The 21,582-nt window shown below is 39.1% G+C and overlaps 2 protein-coding genes across 2 annotated transcripts; both read left to right on the top strand.

Moving 5' to 3' along the window:
* The first annotated feature begins 362 nt into the window (after positions 1–362).
* On the top strand, positions 363–11,231 carry LOC145468329 (neuronal acetylcholine receptor subunit alpha-7-like). Its single transcript, XM_081452033.1, has 6 exons — positions 363–429; positions 5,620–5,768; positions 6,108–6,152; positions 6,742–6,851; positions 7,232–7,467; positions 9,414–11,231. Exons 1-6 carry the CDS (start codon positions 363–365, stop codon positions 10,139–10,141), a joined length of 1,335 nt encoding a protein of 444 aa, XP_081308159.1. The 3' UTR covers positions 10,142–11,231.
* A 5,696-nt stretch (positions 11,232–16,927) lies between these two features.
* Positions 16,928–19,915, top strand: LOC145468302 (octopamine receptor beta-2R-like). The gene has a single exon (XM_081451995.1). It carries the CDS (start codon positions 18,854–18,856, stop codon positions 19,718–19,720), a length of 867 nt encoding a protein of 288 aa, XP_081308121.1. The 5' UTR covers positions 16,928–18,853; the 3' UTR covers positions 19,721–19,915.
* Positions 19,916–21,582: the final 1,667 nt, after the last annotated feature.

Here is a 21,582-nt window from a genome sequence, read left to right as displayed (position 1 = left end):
GTTAATTGCAAAAGGCAGTGAAATGATATAAATGTTTCTTCGATGGCTCGCGCGATCGTCTCGTAAGCGAGAAAAAATTTCTCGATTCCCTGCACATTTAATTTGCCAACTTGGTTTCAATAACGTGGATGAAAAAGAAATGGATTTTCATTCATATTAAAATGACTGTTTTCAAAAGCTTGCTGTGCAATTAAATTAACAATAAACGGCTTAACTGTATAGAGCTGTTCCCTGGAGATTTGATGAGAACCGTAAACATCAGTAATTCACTATGCGTGAATTAATTATTAGATCTTGTCAGGCGTTTTGATAACGTTTCGAGATCATAGAGCAAAAAGCATTACTTTTCTCTCGCAGTTGAAATGAAGCCTGGAAGACTTTTAGCTTATTTGAAATGGATTTTGGCTGTTATATTGATATCGAGAAAAGGTACGTCTTGTCCATACACATTTCATTGGTTTACATATGAAGCGCTAACAGTATTTTAATTTACGTGCATCGTAGAGAGTGATAATTTCAGTCATCAGTTGCTTCCCTAAGGTTTTGTTTCGATCCTCTCCGAAGTCAGTTTGGGAACATACAAAACGTTCTGAGCATTTTAAATGGTTTGATGAAAAAGGCTGGAACAGTATTTCCATCGTCGGTTCCAAGATATATGGGGGAACTCTTTCAGCTCCTATGACAAATCAAATTCAATAGTGATGGTTTCTTGAAAAAAACAACGACTAAACATCAACGTTATGATTTTTTTCCCTAATTATTAATTACGGCCGCGTACTGTTTCGCCCTAAACGACCACCGACTGAAAAGAACCGGAGCGTGAATCCGGCAGCTCACCGACTGAAAAGAACCGAAGGGTGAGTTCGGCAGCTCGGGCGAATTTGTAATAAATGGGCAAGCTTTAAAGGTAAACTTATGGCAGACAAATATAGCTAAATTACGTGACTTGTAATCATAGCCGACATTGAATTAATAAGTAATTCTTCTCCGTAAGGCCTACCCGGGTTTCAAAACTGGCAAATACAATACATGTACATGTTTGATAAAAACAATTCCCTTCGTCAAATTCTCAGTGTTTTCGTATGTCCTGCAGATCTGTAATGAACCATGAAAGCGAGGTGAACAATTTTCCTAATTGTTCATTAGTTGCGAAAGAGCTAAGAAGTCTGAAAACTCCTCCTCCTTCGCCCAAATTTAGATCCTTTCACATTTGACCTTTCAAAGCTTGTACACTGCAATTATAACTGTCGTCATCAAGTGCAAGTTATCGCTTGTAATCACCTCTTTATTGACACTTCACTAACTTTCGCACAGTATGTGTCCGGAGTTACTGATAAAAAAAAGGAAATTGATTTCCCTGCAGGGAATCTGTTTTATTCGCCGCGATTTTTGCATGCGAGCTGTATAATCTACGGATCATTAAGTTACAACAGCAAAACAGTTTTGTTTGAGACATCATTTGCCTCTGATGACATGTACTGTCTAATTTCTTTATACCGGCCACTGCTGCCTACTGCGGTCAGTTGTCTCAGCTTCCGGCCGCAGGTCATTATGGACGAACTGAAAACTCAACCAACGCAAAAAACCTGATAGGTTTGGGACAAAATAAAATAAAAGTAATGAAATGAAAATTTAAACAATGTTAAAGTTATGATGCTGCACTGAAAATCGGCGACTGTTTAGTTAACAGGAATTGAGGATCGTTAGTTTCATCACGTCACCCCTAGGGTATATTTGTCCATTTCTTAAGGTTTTAGATCTAACGAGGCAGATCATTACAGACTTGTTAGCAATTAACTTTCTGTGAACGACCGTTTTAGGATTCAAAACGGCTCATGTTCAAAAGGTGAGCCAGCGGGCTCGCTAGGAACTGTTGAGTGTTCCTACGCTGGCGGAGTTTTGATCATTTTCTTTTTCGATCTTTTCGAGCCCAAGGTTTAGTTGGACAGTTTTCTGATTTGATTGTTATGATGTTGCGATAAAAGAAAAGAAAATAAAACAAGAAATCCGTTTCATCTTTTCACAGTTAATTATTTTGCGCATGAAGTATCATAACTAGCTATTGGCGCATTCAACAAAGGCTGGAGTTCCGTATGATTGCTCCGATCGAGGGGGAAAAAAAGTATTGGTAATCAACTAGTGACGAGTGATTTAAGAAATAATTTCACGCACATTTTGTTTATTATGACGAGAAATTTCGTGTCAAACGTTGCCACGGCAAATTTGTAATTTCACACGCGAAATTATAAATTAACGCCGAAATTTCGGGCCAAAATTAAGAACTCATTTAGGGCCCATGATGTAATGGAACGGTAAGGCCTAGTTCAGACGTCGTGCTTGTGCCGTGCCGAACTAAATTGCAATTTGGTTCGACTGTAGCACGGCAGGAAATCAACTCTGATTCAGACGTCGTGCCAGAGTCGAATCAAATCCAGGGTTTACTGAAGCCTCGTAACAATTCTCCTCCTAACTCCCCGAGGGAACGAAATCTCGCCAAAACACATCGACATATTTTATGGATTTAGTTTGGCGCGACAGAAGCACGACGTTTGAATCGCTGCCGTGCCAGAGTCGTGTAGCACGGCAGAGCTTGTCGAACTTAATTGCTTGCCGAACTTAATTCAAAAGTTTGATTCAGACGCCGTGCTTCTGCCGTGCTTTTGTCGAACTTAATTCCTGAATTTAGTTCGGCACGGCAGAAGCACGACGCCTGAACTGGGCCTAACTCACCGACGATTCGACACCCCGCTCCAAATGTGGGTGGTCGGTAGTTTCATAAGTCTTTGGATCGGTATGATCGCAGGTTAATAAGCCCTCAACATGTTTGAACGACTCAAATTAGTGTACAAGAAAATATAGGTCTTAGTTAGCTTACCGAGGTTGCTCTGCTGCGGGCGGCCAGAAATTCAAGGGTGAGCCGAGGGGCGGATGCGCATGCGTAAAATCGCTGCAATCAGGCTCGAAACATAAACTTGGAGAAATAGGCCATTTTCGAGTTGGCTTTGGCCTCTGTGTCAAAACGAGTCTTCGTGTAAAACCATTCATATATGAAAATGTCTTCCGCCAAGAGCTTCATTTTCTTGCAAACCAAACTTCTTTTCGTATGATAGGTTTTGCACGTGGACTCGTTTTGAAAAAGAGGCACAAGAGTAACTCGGAAATGGTCTATTGGCTTTGTCCGCTTTGAAATTCGCCGGAAAAATCTTGCGTGTTTTACTTTTCTTACGAAGAAAGCTTCTACTTTTGCGCAGAAAATGTCAACTTTTGACCCGGCAGTTTGCGTGATCATTGTAAGTACCCTTGGGATTACGAAAGCAAATATTTTCGACTTAAAAAAACTCGTCAAATCCTTTCTTGTGCTCATCAGCAATCGATATTTAACCAAGGATCCAATTCATTTGAATAACAGCCCGTAGGCATACTAAATTACGTACATGGGATTGATATTTAAAATTTCTCATTAATTACACGTTTAAAGTACAGCAAAACATAGGGATTTTAATAGACTTGCTAAATACAGTTCACGTAGACTGTGGTGATGTCTCGGTATAACTGCTTGCGCGTATAAACGTTTTGCCAAAGAACACCCACAGAGATTTACATATAACAGTATATCACATATACAACGCTTTATCAGTTTGTTCACATTTTCCTCAAATCGTCTTGTAATTTCATGTCATTTCAATCACCTTTCTTTATCGTTCATGGAAAATAAACAGCAGTCGTGGTGTCGACGGATTATAAAATCGTTTCCATTCCTTTTGATTTTAATTCTCTCAACTTACCAGAGATTTTGATTCTCGGCCGTGTTGGACTTGGCAGTAATATAGCAACTTCACTGCGCATACAGTCTTATCAACGTGGTAGAAATTATCTTGCCACCTAAAATCGAGTCTTCCTTACTCCGTACTACTTCTTGCGAGTTTAGAACATTTATCCATTCGTTTCTTTAGGTCTTTAGCATTCTTCTCAATGCCCTGCAGCTCGCTATGTAACCCATGAACTTCATTCATAACATGACGTAGGCCTTCCTCTAATGTTCCGATTGTCGAGAAAATCTGGCTCTCGTCGAAATTCTCGTCGCTTTGTTGAACGATGGCTTGTACCTTTCTTTCAAACGTTGGTCGGTCGGCCTCTTCTGCTGCGATTTCATCCATTTTATGGAAGGCAAACCACCAAAACGTTGTAATAATTTCAGAGTCCTCACACCTCCTGTCATTATCAATCGGCGGCACTTCAAAACATATTGGCCTGCTTTGTATCATTTCCTCTCAAGCGAGAAACCGCTGTTTCGGTCGACCAGATCAGCGTTGTTGTTGGACCTTGTTGCTTTTTGACCCTTTTTGTATTTTTGTGTCTTTAGTATTTTGTAACTTATTTTAATTTGTCTAGCCCAGTGATGATTTCGTTTTTATCGCGGCTTAATTGTCGAGGCTTGAATGATCAGCTATGCAAGAACCCCCGGAGCAGAATATCAAATGTATCACGCAGCAATTAGTCTTGCCGTCTCAACGAAAAATCATCACTCAATTATCTCACTATCATCAGTCGATTTTATGCACTTGCTGTCTGTTTAACATCAGCATCTTAGATCGTGGAGCGGCTAACATAATTAATGGTGGCATCCTTTTTAAATTTTCTTCACCCGAAGATCGCACCTGTAGCATTGAATGCGACACTAAGCCAGCTTAAGTTGACAGTTTGATTACGCCTGTATGAAGAGAGCAGCCCTATATAAGGGTCTTCAGGTTAACAATTAACGGAAAACAGGGTATTTGGGGAAAAATTAATGGAATATGGGATATTTAGAATAGATATCCCGTGATGTCGAATAGAAAAATTGCTAAATTTTGATATTGGAACATATCGAGATATGGCATACTCAGGGCCCCCTAATGGGGCCTCAAGAGAAAAAAAACAGACCCCTAACTCTAATAAATTTAGGAAGCGGTCATTTCAATGGTGGGGATGGGCAGGGGAGACTTAATTACATTGGACGGAAGTGTGCTAAATGGCACCCTTACGGTGAGCCAAGTACTCTACTCACGGTTATATAATTATTACACATTATTACAATGTCACCGATTTACTTTTCACCTTGAAGCCCTGTAGGTGTTCATGATCCTACCAAGAAACCTGTTTATTTAAGGACTAACTACATGAACTTTAGCAATCAATTCCCAGGCCTTTTCCCTTGAAGTTTGGAAGAAGTGGGATGACCTCTAAGGACCAGGTAGTGCTGAGGTCCTGTACTGAGCACTTTGGGTTAATTAGGCCGTAGTCCTTTTTGCTATTCATTTAGCAATTATTAAACAATAATTGCAATTTGACTTTAAATTCTCGATTAATTTTGATTTTCCCCATTGACCTTGAGCTTAATTACTTACCGTGTTTAAATAAAGGTTACTTACTTACTTACCTCAAATCCACAAATCAATTCCCCATCCTTTCTAACCCCTTTATTAAAATCTTAAAATCTCTTAACAATTCTAAATTTTGTGGAACCTTCTGCTGCAACCCAGAGATCATGTGCCTCATCATGAATCATGAATCTTGCACACGTAGCGTTCCTTAATTCTCCCCTACAGTAGTAATACTAAAATTTTTCCGAAATTATAGATTCTGTAACGGCTACTCTTGGAACTCCAGAACAAAGATTACGTCAAGACCTTTCAAACAGTTACCATCATGACGTTCGGCCCGTGATCAAGCCTGGTGACGTCATCAACATCACTTTTGATTACAAGCTTGGAAGGATTGTCGATTTGGTAAGTCTGTGGTATACCCTGATACCTTGTCTTTCTTTCTTTAAATACGGTAAGGGCAGAGAACACGGGACGGGCAAAGAAGTCACAAGGTCCCGACCCTCATAATTTTTTTCCAGTTGGCAGGATAAGCCTTGTATGACCTCCGTAGTTCGGTTCACACGAGAAGTGAATACCACAACAACATGTTGCCGCGACTAATTCACGTGCTGTTCACACGAACATATGGCCATTTAAGTTATCTCCCACGTCAATGTTACCCTTGGCCATTTTTCACTGTAACCTTTCTGATACATTCAATCACAAGTGGACCAGTTCTCATCCTCTTTCTTTTTGTTTTAGGACATCAAAAATCAGGTCCTCACTACAGATGCTTGGATAATTCAGGTAACTCAGTACAGTCAAAAGAGGACAAGAACGACTTCTAACTTTTAAGCTGTAAATAAAACATATTGCTAAACTGATCATAGCTTAAATGTTATGATCAGTTTAGTAATACGTTTTATTCATAACGCTTTTCGTGAGCTTGCGAGTCGTATCACTAACAACATGAATATAGGGCGTTTTCACATCGTCATGGCAGCCATATTATGAAACGGCGGCCAATTTGGTGTACCAAACCAATCCTGTGGGAGTTGAACTCTTTTCTTATGTAAACACTTCCTTTTGTGTCAATAAATTTGCATGTGTATAGGCCATGTGAGTGAAAACGCTCAATAGGCACCAGGATGCTCTAATGCTGAACTACTTTAAAATTAAGCCATTATTTCTGTCAATATTTCTGTGGAAAGTGTAAGTCTTATCTCCACTTTTAAAAATTAAGAGAACTTAATAATAACACAGTAGCCACCATACCCCAGATTATTCCTTCTTCTCTACCCTCCCCTCCCTTCCCTCCCCTTCCCTCCCCCTCCCTCCCCACCCTGCGATCTCAACACGGCGCGTTGCACTAACACTCATCTTGTTTTCATTACAGTCGTGGGAAAACCCGTACCTTGGATGGAATGAGACTGAATACGAAGGTTTACACACACTGCATATGTCGCCTAACGACGTTTGGGTACCGGATATTGTCCTTTACAATAAGTAAGCTCCTTGAATCACTTGTTTTTGTTGTTGTTGAGGTTAAGTGTCATGACTTACATATGAGATTTACACAAGGTAAGAATGATCAAGACACCGCTTATGTGTGAAGCGATTACGTCTCCTCTATCCTTTAAAAAACGCGTTGCTGTTCCCCCTTCCCACACAATCACAATGTTGAAACTCAGGAGAAATTGCAGGTACTAGTTTTCAACATTGTACGTGGGGTGCGGGGAGAGGCTAGGTAGGGGTGAAGTTGTATTCGCGTCTGGCGTGTGTGCAAAAGCGCTAAAAGTGCAAATTTGTCCCAATAATTTTCTCCACGATTGTGGTTATCATCTGCTGTCTCTTATCGATCAATCTGTGAAATCTCCTTCCATCAGCGCCGACGAGGATGTGACGTTGGCGGGGTTTAAAGAGAAATTCAAGACGTATGTGATAGTGGATAGTTCAGGAGTGAACAAGTGGATGTCACCCGCCACATTCAAGAGTTCTTGTGACATGGTGGTCACATTTTATCCGTTTGACAAACAGAGGTGCGAAATGACGTTTGGTTCATGGACTTTTGACAACAGGCTACTAAAGATGGTCAGCAAGAGCAGTAAACATACACATGCAGGTTGGTGTGATTAACACCTACTTTCTCTTTACTTTATGGATATGTTCTAACCAGACAGCCGATGAGACGTAAGACACTGATCAACAAGAGGATATTGTTTTCATGTATCACGACATCAGAGAAAACTTACAGTTAAAGTAAACTATGGCAATCAATTGGCAATCAATTAGCAGAGGCGGGTCCGGGGGGTGGGGTTGAGTAGGGGGGGGCTGCAATCTCCCTTTGAGCAGCAAGTTTTTTTATTTGTTTTACTCATCATAAAAATACTAGAATAAAACAGTTTTATTCGTAGCTAGTTTCCCCCTCATCAACTGACTGATTGTCAAGTTAGGAAAAGATAATGAACATTTCGCGACTACCTTATTATCTTTGGTTTTCTGGCTAATGAAAGGGAAACTCCCGATTTTTTTATCATGCCTTCACAAACGTTTTCGAAGTGTCGGAAATGCATGAAATGGCGTTTTAGAAGTAAAATCGAAAACTTTTCTGGGGGACATGGCCCCGGATCCCCCCTAGAACCTTAGAAGTTTGCGCGCCTGCGGCGCTTGCCATTCGCACCCATGATGTCCAAAGATATTACGGTGTACAACCCCCATTTCAAGAATTCTAGGATCCGTCCCTGATTAGAGTGTTAAGAAGCGGAGCTTTAGAGAGAGCATGGAGTTCAAATGTAAAGTTAGTTGTCTATTTCGTTTTGACAAAAACTTGTAAATTAAAGCAAGCAGTCAGGCAGACAAAGTCGACCTGAAACATTCTTTACTTCAAAAGCTTCTTTAGGAAAAACTTTTCTGAAGAGGGTGTAGCTTTAAATCACTGATTGGTTCATTCAAATATTTATCGCTGATTATTTACCACTTTAAGATACCGAGGTTAACAAAAGCATGTCAGCTAAAATGTCGGACACTGTTAGTTGTTTAATTTGTAAGCATAAAGATATTCACTCTTTCATACTATTAAATTGAGTTGAAATGGTAGAAGAAGAGATAGCAGACTCCCTTTAATAATAATAATGATAATGATAATGATAATGATAATAATAATAACATTTATAATGCGCAAATTTCATAAAATGTGCAAATGCGCATGACAAGATTAAAAACGGAATAAAAAGGATAAAAAGCTAAAATTACAATTAAAAGTAAACTTACAACGATTTTAAAAAGCTTAAGGTTACCGTAAACCTTCGCGGGTGTCCTTAGCGAAAAAAATATTACCGCGCTGTCTTAAAGACAACCACTACAAATTATATATCAATGCAAAGGTTATAGAATGCTCTATTCGATAAAAATGTTTTGCCTCAGTTTTTTTTAATCATAAGGCGAGCGCGACCTAAAAGCGCGAAACGACCGACGTTCCATTGAGCGAATTTATCGGGTATCAAACTCGACCGCATCAACAAAGCTACTGCATTATATCATTCACGAGGCATCAATCATCAAAACCGTGTGGGGGATTTGCGTTTTTCACAATTGATCTCCTGCAATGGCCTTCGTCGTAAAACGTGTCGCGACATCAAATATTCCAAAACAACCAATAGGAATATCGACAAACCCTCACACGGTTTTGGCGCTTCTTATGTCAAATGGTAGCGCATTCCAAAGTTTCGGTGCAGCACAGGTAAAAGAACGGTCACCTAGTGTGGCTTTTGATTTAAAACGCGGATAACTGAGTAAAAGTTATCGCTAGAATTCCTGAGATTATGCTTGGATGGGAGCCTAAGAGAAATAAGAGACGATAAACAAGTAGGCGCTAAAAAAATTAAGAATCTTAAAAGTAATTAAAAGTATTTTAAACTCGATTTTGTATCCAATCGGTAACTAGTGTAATTCATAAATAACAGGTGTTACATGGCAAAAGTTCTGTTCTTTAAAAATCAGTCTTTAATCAGTAATTAATTTTCAACTCTTTTTTACTTTGAGTAATAAATTTTCAACTCTTTCCGCCAGAAAATTTTATAGCGAGTGGGGACTGGACCTTAGAAGATGTGACAATTGAGACTGTGGACAAAGTATACGACTGCTGCAATCATCCCTTCTCTGACGTCACATACACGTTCCATTTTGAACGGAAATCGTTATATCACGTGCTGTACCAGATGCTGCCTTGTGTTGTGATAGCACTTCTCGTCATCCTCAACTTCATCACCCCCCCTGACAGTGGGGAACGAATCAGCTTCTGTATAACAATCCTCCTGTCCATGAGTGTGTATCTGTTAATTCTGGCCGACTCCTTGCCGGTCACGTCAGATAACGTGGCTATACTCGGCATGTATTACATGGCGACCATATTTCTTATCGGGTTCAGCCTGGTGGGCACGGTTGTGGTGCTGCGATGTCACTTCGCAGAGAGCAAACCGTCTGCTTCTCTGGTTAAGTTCGCCAAGTTTGTGCTCAGGCGTCGAGATAGAAAGAAAACGAGCAACACAGTGTTCGCACGCTCAGCGTCGCTACCAGAAAACGAGCAAACAGAGGAGATTGAAATTAAAAAGATTGAAGACTTTGGCAGCGAACGCACGCTGCAATTTATTGCCAACAGTATACAGGAACAGAAGGAACTGAACGAATGGAGGGACTCGTGGAAAGAGATCGGGGAAGCGACAGATAGATTGCTTCTTGTTATTTTCATCATCGTTACTCTCATAGCTACAATAGCCATCTGGTTTCAAAGACCGTGATTGACTTATCGGATCCGAATTTGATCTTTTGAAGGCTAGTCACGCCATCTTTATAGAGGATATTGCGTGACAAGCATAGAGGGTTCCCTACTTGCCCCAGTCCTACGCTTTGTAAACTCGCCCCCACCCAGCATGTCGAGATAGAACTGGGTCTTAGGGATTATAGCTTTAGTACAAAACTTACAAAGTTTGTCTGAGATAAATAAGCTAAAATTGGCAAGAACTGCCAATTAAACTGATGTACGTTTTACTATTTTACGTCTAAACGAAACAGATATAGTTTACAAGCACTTAATGACTGATCCCAAGGGAAAAAGTGAGTTTTGTTTCCGGGAGGCGAAGCCGAGGAGAACATTGAGGGTCGAAGGGAAACAAAACTCGCTGTTTCCCTTGGGGCCTGGACTACGAGTAGTCCCTCTTTCGCTTAGTCTGTCGTGCGTGACGCGAAAGAAAACCGTGAGAAAAAAATGGCCGCGCGAAATCCTGGGGGGCGAGAAGCGCGCGAAAGGAAGAACTACTATTTCTTCCCCGTCACGCACGACGGACTATATAAAGCATAAAAGGAATCGAACTACTCGTAGTCTACGTGGGCCGGACATTAAGTGTTAAATATTCCAACTAAAAAATCATGTGGGACAAACTGCGAAAAACATAATTATTTGCCTGACACCGGATGGCAAACAAATTTCCCGCGGTTTGAATGTGGACGACATGATCACGTGCCAGTCGAAAGTTCAAGCCGTAGGAGAATTAGCGAGTTCTGACACATGACACCTTTTATCCTCCAATTGGAAAACATATTTGAACTGGGAGGTATAGCAAACATATTTTATCTTGTTTTCATGTCTTTTTTGCCTTTATTGGTTGAATTTCAATTTAGTTTTCCATTTTACTGAACTGAATCACGTAAAAAAATTCCTCTAACTTGCAAGGTGTAAACAAATAAGAAATAAACTTGAACAGTTCCTATTAAGAACAAATATCTGCCATGTACATAATTTATGTAGCATCTAAATCAAATTGTTTGAACTTGCACTTCCAGTTACATCGTTACATGCATCTTCACTTGATAAGATTCCTCGTAGAATCAACAGAACCATAATTTTTTTTAGACTTGATTACCAGCCGCAGTTCGGAAATCGAGCCTGTTTTTTTATGTGCAGCAGCTGGTTTTCAATTAAACTTCTTGTTTGTCTTTGTGACTCACCCAAAACGCCGCTAAAACGATATTGTGAAGTTACCATAGCTGTACTGTGATACCAAGGATATCGAATACGATACCTATAATGTCAGAAAACGCATGTGTTCGCTAGTATCTCGAACTTCGCATGTTATTTCACAGGGCGATACAGTTAATTTGATACTAGATATTTGGTAGTACTTTGAAAACAAATGCAACGCCAGCAACAATGATTTATTTTGCTCTTTTTTGCTTAACATTGATTCTCGTCAACGGCGGCAAACGTCAAATCTCTTTTGTGTCCTCACGCACCGTTCAAACGGCACTGAGGGCGAATTTTCTGGTCGTAAAATTCCCTATGTATTGACTATTCGGATCAAACATTGCTGCACCGCTTGTTAAAATGCCATTTTTTTAACCATATTTGCTAAAATTTACTGTTAGCGATTTGATATTTATTCAGTCTTTTCGATGATATGCTGCAAGTTTATTTGGTTAATTATTTTCGGAGTAATGCCGCTAATTGTGCGCGCATACACGGGCTTAGAAGCGAATTCCTCTTTCCACATTTATTGATATTTTTCCTCTGATTTCTCAGCAAAAAAATTATAATTTTTCTTATTCTACTCAATCAAATTAGAAAAGTGTGTTCATTTTGCATGTTAACAGCAAAAAACGATGAATTCTGCGTGAAATTCAGTGCCGGAGCAATTATGGAACTGATCAAAGCTTTGAAAAGGCGGTCTTTTTACAAAGCAACAATATTTTTCCTTCGTTTAAAGTTTTAAAATTTACTGTTAATTCCGTGTCAGTGATCGATATACACCAGTTTAAACTTTGCAGAAAATAATTTTTTCCATGTCTTATTAGTATCCGGAATTCCTATCACTGTAGAATCTTGCAACCGCGACCTAAAACTTTGATAACTCTTGGCAATGTACTAATTACTGTATATCCTTATCGCTTTAATTTATACTCATTTTAGTTTCGTTCATAATTTTGAAACTACAGCACTGACAGGTGTTCACGGTTTGGGATTTGCACGCTTCATCAAGACACAATTGACTTTTTGTGACTACGAAGGTGGCGCCGAAAGAAAATGATTTCTATTTTACCCACGAATCTCGCGACACTCTAACGTCATTTAGTTTGTTTCTTTTTGAATATGAATTTAGATGCAAATATAAAATAAAAGTTAAGATAAATATTTTTTTAATACTATCCGTCGTTGGTTCACGTTCTCAAGTCAACGCAGAATTGGGTCATTTCACGTTGTTGTTTTGCAGAGGACGGCAAAGAAATGTACCATGATTTATAACGCACGTGCACGGCCATTGTACTGCTCATTAAACCATTTGTTTAATTAGCTAGGTAACCTACGTTCTCATTGCTGTTACCGTTGTAGTTTTCTTAAACTCCCCACAGTTACTTTGTTCGAAATGTTTACGGCTAATTTGTAGTTGATTTGCTATCAACTTGATATTTGTTACTTCAAGAAAATATGTTGCTTTTTGATGATCTTCTATATCCTGTGCTATACTCTTGTTAACTGTCGGCTTTGCAATGTATAGAAAATATAACTTGAAAATAAATTTTCATGTTGATCACACACTTACAGTATTGAGAATCGCGCGGCACCTGCACAGCTTAAACCGCTTTAAGCCGAAAGTAATTATATATGAAGTCACTCACAAATTAGCATTTCTTGTTCGGACAATCGTTGCATATTGATTTTGCAATTTCCCTACAAAATCGGAGTGATTAACTGAACGTCGGAACAAAAACAAAAAATACTGATAACGTAACGATAGTCAATCTTTAACTACACACAACTAAAATCAACCGGCTCTATGACTCGGAGCCGAGGCGGAAAATTGAATTTTGAGGATTTGTTCCAAGACACATCCTGTCCGACTTCAGAAACAGTGGTTGCTGCAATTTCTAACTTTGTACTAATCCAGGGCTAATTTCTTACAGAGAGTGCTAATTAGGGGAAAAGTAACAGTGATTAACAGGATTAAGTAATCATGGTAACACGAGGTTTCATCACAGTCGAACCCCTACTAGTAAAAAACGGCCACCCTCGGGGAAATGGGAGGTGGCCGCCGCTTGATAGGGGTTGGCCGCTTAATAGGGGTTAGTGTATCTTGAATATTTTTCACCATCGGGTTAATTTCTTAGTGAACATGGAATCACTTCAAGACAATCATGACAAACATGTGTTCGAATGTTTTTATCACTCGTCACCTTCTATTTCGGACTCTTATCTGCCATTGCCTTTTCCAGAACAAAGTTTTTAAAGTATAGTAGGAGTAAAGAAAATAGAAAAACTATCATCGGGACAACCAAAAGGTGGCCGCAACCGGTTAATAGAGGTGGCCGGTTAAAAGGGGTTTTATTTACAGTATTTTACTGACAATAATTTCGGGACTTTGATAACTGGTCGCTTAGTAATAAGAGATGGCCGCTTAATAGAGGTTCGACTGTATTCAGATGTGATGGATAAAATGTTGCAGTTTATTAATCATTTTTCTACTGACGTCGCAATACATTCGTGATTTCCAGCAAATCTTTTCGTGAATGAGGTAAAATGATCTTTTTCCGACAGGCAGAAAATGAACGTAACTAATTTAACAATTGATGGTTCATCGTCAAAAACAAAAGGCTACTGCGTGCTTGTCGAACACCGAAAAACTGCTTCGCTCACGAAAACACAGCAATTGATTATTATCATTTGGGATTTTTTTTTTTTTTTGAAAAAAGTAAAAAAAAAAAAAAGAAAGAAAGAGAAATATTGTAGCATATTACAAAGACAGATCGCAATTTAGTTTCAAATTAAAGCTTGCAATCGCATTTTAGATTACTGGATGCAAGATCTTGCAAGTGAGTATAAACTACGACGTTTTTTTTTTTTTTTGTATTTTGCTGCTAAGTCCGGCAGATTTTGTAGCATTGTAAAACGATCGGGTCGTTAATTTTTACGTAAAGCTGTTTCTTACTCATAAAAGATAAGTTTTTAGGCGGCATTAACGTCTCTCTTGACTCATTGTTTTTTTTTTTCTTTCAGTTTGCGTCGCCACTTGTTTCTTTTTTCCTGAAAAAAGCGCAAAACACCGTGTGCGGAAACTTCCAAGATGGTGGAAAGAAATCAAAGACTGCCTTTGTGAAATGCGCTTGCGAGAAATAAATAAAAAGCACGGCATTAATTCCGAGAATTCAATCGCAAAAGAGTGCACAGCTTTGATCATATCAGCAAGAAAAAACGCTTTGAAACAAGGAAACCATCAGGTTCGTTTTATTAGTTTTTAGCGTATATTAACTTCAATATCTATAATGTCTGTCATAGTGGAAGCCACCGACTTTTGTAAGATGTGTCCGCGAGAAGTATTTTAAATTCGTCGCATTCATTGCAAAACTGGAAAAAAAAAAAAAAACCTGAACTTTTACCGGCTTGGTGAGAAACAACGCATTGAAGGAAGAAGTCGATATGGCTTGCTGACATTACTGTCAGCCTCACTGACTAACCGTTCTGGTTTTTAAGAGTGATTTTCTGAATGTGTCGAGAATCGGAAGACACTCACGAAAAATCGATTTTTCTTTTATTTCGCCAAAACATACCTTTGGGTGAACTTATTCATGGAAAAATAGTTTAAAGTTCCAACAATTTATTTTACGGCCAAAATTTAAGAAAGTTGGACATTTGCATATAATGGCGGTTTCCGCGGCTTAAAATGTTCAGAATTTCACGCTTCTTTACCAAAACAGCGGGGGCGTAAAAACAATCCTATGAAAACAAAACTTGGCACAAATATTATTTCATTCTTATACTTAAAAATCGTGTAATAAGTTTCTTGAAGTTTTGTTTGTAGCTTTGCAACGAAGGGTATTTTGTACAGCCGCCATATATGTCTCTTGGCAAGGAAGAAATAAAGGCCAACTTTGACTAGTATAAATGGCCTCTGGTATATATCATTTGGTCAAAATACCTACATTTTAGGAAACCTTGGTTATTGTTTTTTTCACCCGAAAAGGTATAGCTCTGGGAATTAAAATGTTCTCCGTCAGTAAAATAAAATGTTACGGCATGTAAGCGAGTTCAAATTTATGCAAATCACAAGGTTATTCTTTGGAAGTCAACGGTTTAAAACAGGAAACAACGACTCATCGTTACTTACGTTCCTTCTGCTGCTATACAAACGATTTTAACTTCCCAGTGTCCTTGTGAGCTGTTCTGTAAAATATTTCCAGTAAAACAGCGAGCATAAACGGCCATAAAATTCGACAAGGTCGACAATGTTTATATTTGAGATGAGACACTGAGTGGCACACACAGTCCTGGCTGTTTTCATCGTCTTGCTCAGTCGAGAGTCCTTTAAAAATGTGATAGAATATTCGCTTCAAACCGTAGCAAATTAGTTTCTCATATCCATATGCCTCATGTCGACTCATGAGTAACTAAATCAGTCCCCGTACAGTGAATTAACAACTCGACTGACCACTGAGGTCAGGAGGTCACCTGATATGTCATTATGTTACTTTTCCCCGGTTTCACATTACACGCGTAACGCCGTATTGAACATTACGGTATTTAGTTGAATTACGGTATTTCAAAATTGAAAAAGCAACATTTAGACATGATTGTTAGCTTCTAACATATCGTTCATAGATGCATGATACCCTGACATAATTTCAACACTGGATTGATTTCTCTGATGTCGACGTGATTCATAGTTTTGCGCTTAGTAACATTTGGCACACATCTAAACGTGCGCAAAGATAAATACTAAAAAATAAGAAACCGTTTATCTGCAGGAAAAGCTGGACCGCCGAAGATAATAATGTTTTAAATTCTGCATATTATTTATTCGAGTAACGCAAGCTACTTGCTTTCAGTAACGCTTCGTGTCGCTTAGCAAAAGTGACAAACTTACTATATGAAAATAAAGGTAAGGTAAGTTCAAGTCTGCATGCGAGCCAAGTGGCCCATCAGGCCGGAGCTTATCCCGGTTTCTGTAGCATGAAGCGACTAGGAGTATTTCTACTCCCCCCTGGATGGGATGCTAGTCCATCGCAGGGTCATCCCAGCATTAAGTTCGCGGTACCCATTTATACACCTGGGTGGAGAGAGGCACTGTGAGAGTAAAGTGTCTTGCCCAAGAACACAACACAATGTCCCCGGCCAGGGCTCGAACCCGGACCGCTCGATCCGGAGACGAGCACACTAACCATGAGGCCACCGCGCCTCCCTATGGAAATAAAGGCTTACTTACATTTGTTTCATTCTTTTATTTTTCTAATCTGAAATTTATGTTATATAGGCTTAAGATTTTCTTTCCAAAGTTACCGTTCAATTTCCTATTCCGGCCATATTTGAAGACATTCCTTCTCATTTGATTACTGTAAAACTTTACAATCACATATCTTGCGGAGGTTCAATATTTGGCTGTGTCGTTGAAGGCGTCAAAAAAGTGTCAGACATTTATTACTGACTTGTTAAAGTTGTACTCTTGATAGTTTTAAGTTGCGCTTGTTAATGCAAATCAAACATGTTCACTTCCTTATAAAGTTATTGCGATATCTGTCAAGAGCAGCATGACATTTTGTGTGAAAAATTATACAAACATTTAACACATGATCCTCAGTTACAGCAGCACAGAGTTAATCCGTTTTAATGGTAATATGGCTTTTTTAAGTATGTCCAGGTAGATTCGTTTAAGGCGAGTTCACAGGCTTGGGTGGCACTTCTAATTCCCTTTTTCCGTTCCTATTTTCTCTTCCCCAATATATGCCTGTTCGCAGGCTAGTGCCTCTCAATACAATTCATGCAGATTACACTCTGCTTTCGGGAGTATTAACCGTCACGATCGACTTTTGAAATTATTTTTCTTGGAAGTGGGGTGGGGGTGGATTAGCGCCACTTCTAAAACCTAATCATAACAGCAAAATTGAGCGTCATAAGTGACTGAAATGACTAAAACACAGAAACAAAGGCTGTTCCGTTTTAGTTAGCAAAGGCTGGTGATATACGAACAGCGAGAGCAAAGCTTATTTTTTTCGCGTGAGATTTGCGTATTCAGCTCGTTCCTTCCGTGCCTCTAAATAACGCATTCACTGCCAAGGGCATTATTCATCTCCACTTATTAGTCCGTGTAACTAACGATTTCTGGAGATCTGACCCGGATAGTCACTGCTTTAAAAACCACAGGCGGTGGTGCTATCCAGTAAGATCGTTTGCCTCCTTTGACTCACATTCGATATTTTTAACTATAAACCCCTGTAGACCATGCTGAATTTTCAAAATCAGGTCGTTTTCTACACGCTTTATCTCTGAAACGAAGTCGGTGACCCCCATTTCTTTTTCTTTCTTTTTTTTTTTTTTTGCATTTCTGACGCAAGTAACTCATTATCTGACTGCCGTAAAAATTAAGAAAAAATCTATCGACTGGAAAATTTGCGCGCGAGCGTCCTCAAATACGGCGTTACGCGTGTAATGTGAAACCGGGGAAAAATAACATAATGACATATCAGGTGACCTCCTGACCTCAGAGGTCAGTCGAGTAGTTAATTCAATGTACGGGGACTGATTTATTTACTCATGAGTCGACATGAGACATATGGATATGAGAAACTAATTTGCTTCGGTTTGAAGCGAATATTCTATAATATTTTTTAAGGACTCTCGACTGAGCAAGACGATGAAAACAGCCAGGACTGTGTGTGCCACTCAATGTCTCATCTCAAATATAAACATTGTCGACCTTGTCGAATTTTATGGCCGTTTATGCTCGCTGTTTTACTGGAAATATTTTACAGAACAGCTCACAAGGACACTGGGAAGTTAAAATCGTTTGTATAGCAGCAGAAGGAACGTAAGTAACGATGAGTCGTTGTTTCCTGTTTTAAACCGTTGACTTCCAAAGAATAACCTTGTGATTTGCATAAATTTGAACTCGCTTACATGCCGTAACATTTTATTTTACTGACGGAGAACATTTTAATTCCCAGAGCTATACCTTTTCGGGTGAAAAAAACAATAACCAAGGTTTCCTAAAATGTAGGTATTTTGACCAAATGATATATACCAGAGGCCATTTATACTAGTCAAAGTTGGCCTTTATTTCTTCCTTGCCAAGAGACATATATGGCGGCTGTACAAAATACCCTTCGTTGCAAAGCTACAAACAAAACTTCAAGAAACTTATTACACGATTTTTAAGTATAAGAATGAAATAATATTTGTGCCAAGTTTTGTTTTCATAGGATTGTTTTTACGCCCCCGCTGTTTTGGTAAAGAAGCGTGAAATTCTGAACATTTTAAGCCGCGGAAACCGCCATTATATGCAAATGTCCAACTTTCTTAAATTTTGGCCGTAAAATAAATTGTTGGAACTTTAAACTATTTTTCCATGAATAAGTTCACCCAAAGGTATGTTTTGGCGAAATAAAAGAAAAATCGATTTTTCGTGAGTGTCTTCGTATTCTCGACACTCTCAGAAAATCACTCTTAATTATTTGTATTTTTCCTAGTTGGCATGCCCTCGATGTGGTTTTGGATTTGTGGATGGCTTCTAGTTGTTTTAACAGTGATTGGAAATGGACTGGTAATTTACCTGGTCGCCACCAGGTCTCGCCTTCACACCACAGCAAACTGGTTTATCCTGTCCCTAGCCGCGGCTGATTTATGCTGTGGACTATCCTTCTTTCCCCCGTTGTTTGGAGCCAAGTTCGGTTTTTACACGATTGATCTCACCCACGCTGGCGTCTTTTTCAAAGTCAGCTTCACCTTCTCTTATTGCTCGAACGCCAGTGTCTGCGCAATGACGGTTGATCGTCTCCTTGCAATCACAAAGCCCCTCAGGTATGTCTCTCTGATGACGACAGAAACCATCCGGATTTTGATTCTCGCTGCGTGGATAACTCCACTTCTGCTCTTTGGCTTCCCCGCCATTTTTATGTACAGAGGCAACCCAGGGTACACCATGTTCGTGGAGTTTTCCAGAGTGATAATCTTTCAGATCTCTCCCCTCGTGATGTTTCTCATAGCCACATGTCACCTGCTACACCTTGCCCTGAAATCCCACCGCCAAACGAAAGCCTTGGTCGCGCAGGTTCAGTTCAATCACGCCTCTGGTGAAGCTAACATCCAAGTGCCTTCTCCAAGAACAAACGCCAGAGCTTCTATCGTTCTCATCGTCCTGATCATGACGTTCTTTAACGTCACCTACCTTGGAGGGAATTACCGGTGCATTTGTCTACTCACCGACATTTGCCCTTTCACTGGCACTCTGAGGGATATCATCTACCTTGTCCTGATCGCTAACAGCGCGGTCAACCCAATCTTCTATGCATTTCTCAAGAGGGACATTCGGCGGGAACTTCGTTGCATGTTCTCAAGTTAATTAAGTCATTAAAGGAGCTCAGTAATAGTTTACTAAGACAAACAAACAAAAAAACAAAACAAAAACAAACAGAAAAAGAAAAGAAAAGAGATAATAATAAACCATAAAGGAACAGGGATGGTTAAGGATGGAGCAGATTAACACGGATTACAAACGACGAACTTCAAAAATTTATACGAAACTTTTCAAGATGCGGAAACCGTGACGTAGCTTCTAAAAGCCGACTTTCTTGTGTTCAAACGAGATGTAATAGCACTAGAAGACTTTATCGGAGAGGGTAACATTCGACAGTAACAAAACTGATAAACTAATGGCCCTCGAAATAAACACTAAAAGGAAATTAATTAAAATCACTATGTACAACCTGAGCACTTAGCCGTTGATAGGGCCTCTCACATCTTCAAACATCTTCAAACATCTTCAGAATTCTGAACGTTGTCACTCATTGTGTTCAGTAGACTGCTTTCATATTTTAGATCACGCCACTACCAGCTTTCAACTCAAGATAAAGGAGGCTATTCATATTCAAAAAGAACTACCTTGCCTCAATCAGCAATTACACCATGTAAATCTAAAATTATCCTTTTAATGTACACCTTTTCACGTTCTGTTGTTACTATTTGTCTTAATTAGCATTTTTGCCTACTTATTATTCAACTTGCTTTGTAATCATTCATTCAACTGAAGATGACAGAAGTTCTGTCGAAACATGTCTTTCAAACTTAAAAAATCGGTCGTTTTCCTTAAAATCTTTAAATATCTAAGTAGTAAAAATGTAAAACTGCTAGATACTAATAAATGATTGAGTAGTAGATTGATTTTTTAAAATTGATTTGAGTGATCCTTTAAAATGTTTTGTGCTTAGACTACGCTTAAGATCGACATTTAGCTTGTTCCATGCTTGGATTGCTCTTACAGTGAACGTCCGGCCATCTTCCGTGCATCTCTTGTAGCGAGGAGAGCTTAAATTTAGATTGCAGTATCCAGTTATTATGGATATCAGAGTTTTTTATTAGTTGATTAGATCAAGGCTTTAAGATGCTCAAAAGATAGAAGTTTGTGTGCTGTAGTTCTAGAGCGCAGAATTGACTGCTGAACTAAAAACTGCTCCTGGCTCTTTACTCAGTAATAAGGTTTAGTTTGTAGTGAATATTTTGTAGTCAAGGTAGCTAAAAACCACGAGAAATCGTTTTTTTTCCGTTTATGTATGATTAGCGCAAGAACTAAAAGTAGAATACTTCAATAAAAGATAGCTATAGCTCCAAACCTTGTGAGAACCTACTGAAACCTTTAACGTTTATAACTCGTTTAACTGGATCGTGTAAAGATCACTTCATGTAATAAATAAACTGTACTGTATGTTAAACGAGTTGACCCTGCTGAACAGGGACTGTCAGTAACCGGGACAGAATACATTCTTACAGTGGGCTTATCCTTTTATTTTATTTTATTTTACTTTATTTTGTTTCAAGATTCTAAAAAGTAGCTGTACAACACCATATAATTTGGCAGTCTATGGTGCACTGAAAAAAGATTTGACGTTGAGATATATAATTGAACTCCGGAGGCTGGAAGCGCTTTGGGAGAACGAAGAATGGGTGGAAAGGGAAAGAATTTCTACGTACATACAATTGAAGGTTTGCGCACGCTATTAAGTGCCTACATATAATTAGATTCTTTCAGGGGTGCGGCGCATGTGCAAGCTATGATGTAGTCCACCCAATTTCATTGTTTATACACCAATCAGATGCAATTAGATAACTCCTGCATCCTCTCCAGAATAAAACGTCGGGCGAAATAACAAATTCCATGTTCAATACTGAGTTCGACATTTTCTGCGAAAATCCGTTGACATCTTCAGT

This window comes from Orbicella franksi, chromosome 14 (assembly GCF_964199315.1).
Source record: "Orbicella franksi chromosome 14, jaOrbFran1.1, whole genome shotgun sequence".
In the NCBI taxonomy this organism is placed as follows: Eukaryota; Metazoa; Cnidaria; class Anthozoa; order Scleractinia; family Merulinidae; genus Orbicella; species Orbicella franksi.
Note: the sequence above shows the minus strand (reverse complement) of the source record. Positions and strands in the feature narration are given on the sequence as shown.

What these genes read in the sequence shown, in the direction of transcription:
- LOC145468329 (XM_081452033.1), top strand. Translation starts at nt 363, where the DNA reads ATGAAGCCTGGAAGACTTTTAGCTTATTTGAAATGGATTTTGGCTGTT. An exon ending in CAGATGCTTGGATAATTCAG is followed by an intron (nt 6,153 to 6,741) that starts GTAACTCAGTAC and finishes TTTTCATTACAG; the next exon opens with TCGTGGGAAAACCCGTACCT. An exon ending in CAGTAAACATACACATGCAG is followed by an intron (nt 7,468 to 9,413) that starts GTTGGTGTGATT and finishes TCTTTCCGCCAG; the next exon opens with AAAATTTTATAGCGAGTGGG.
- LOC145468302 (XM_081451995.1), top strand. Translation starts at nt 18,854, where the DNA reads ATGCCCTCGATGTGGTTTTGGATTTGTGGATGGCTTCTAGTTGTTTTA.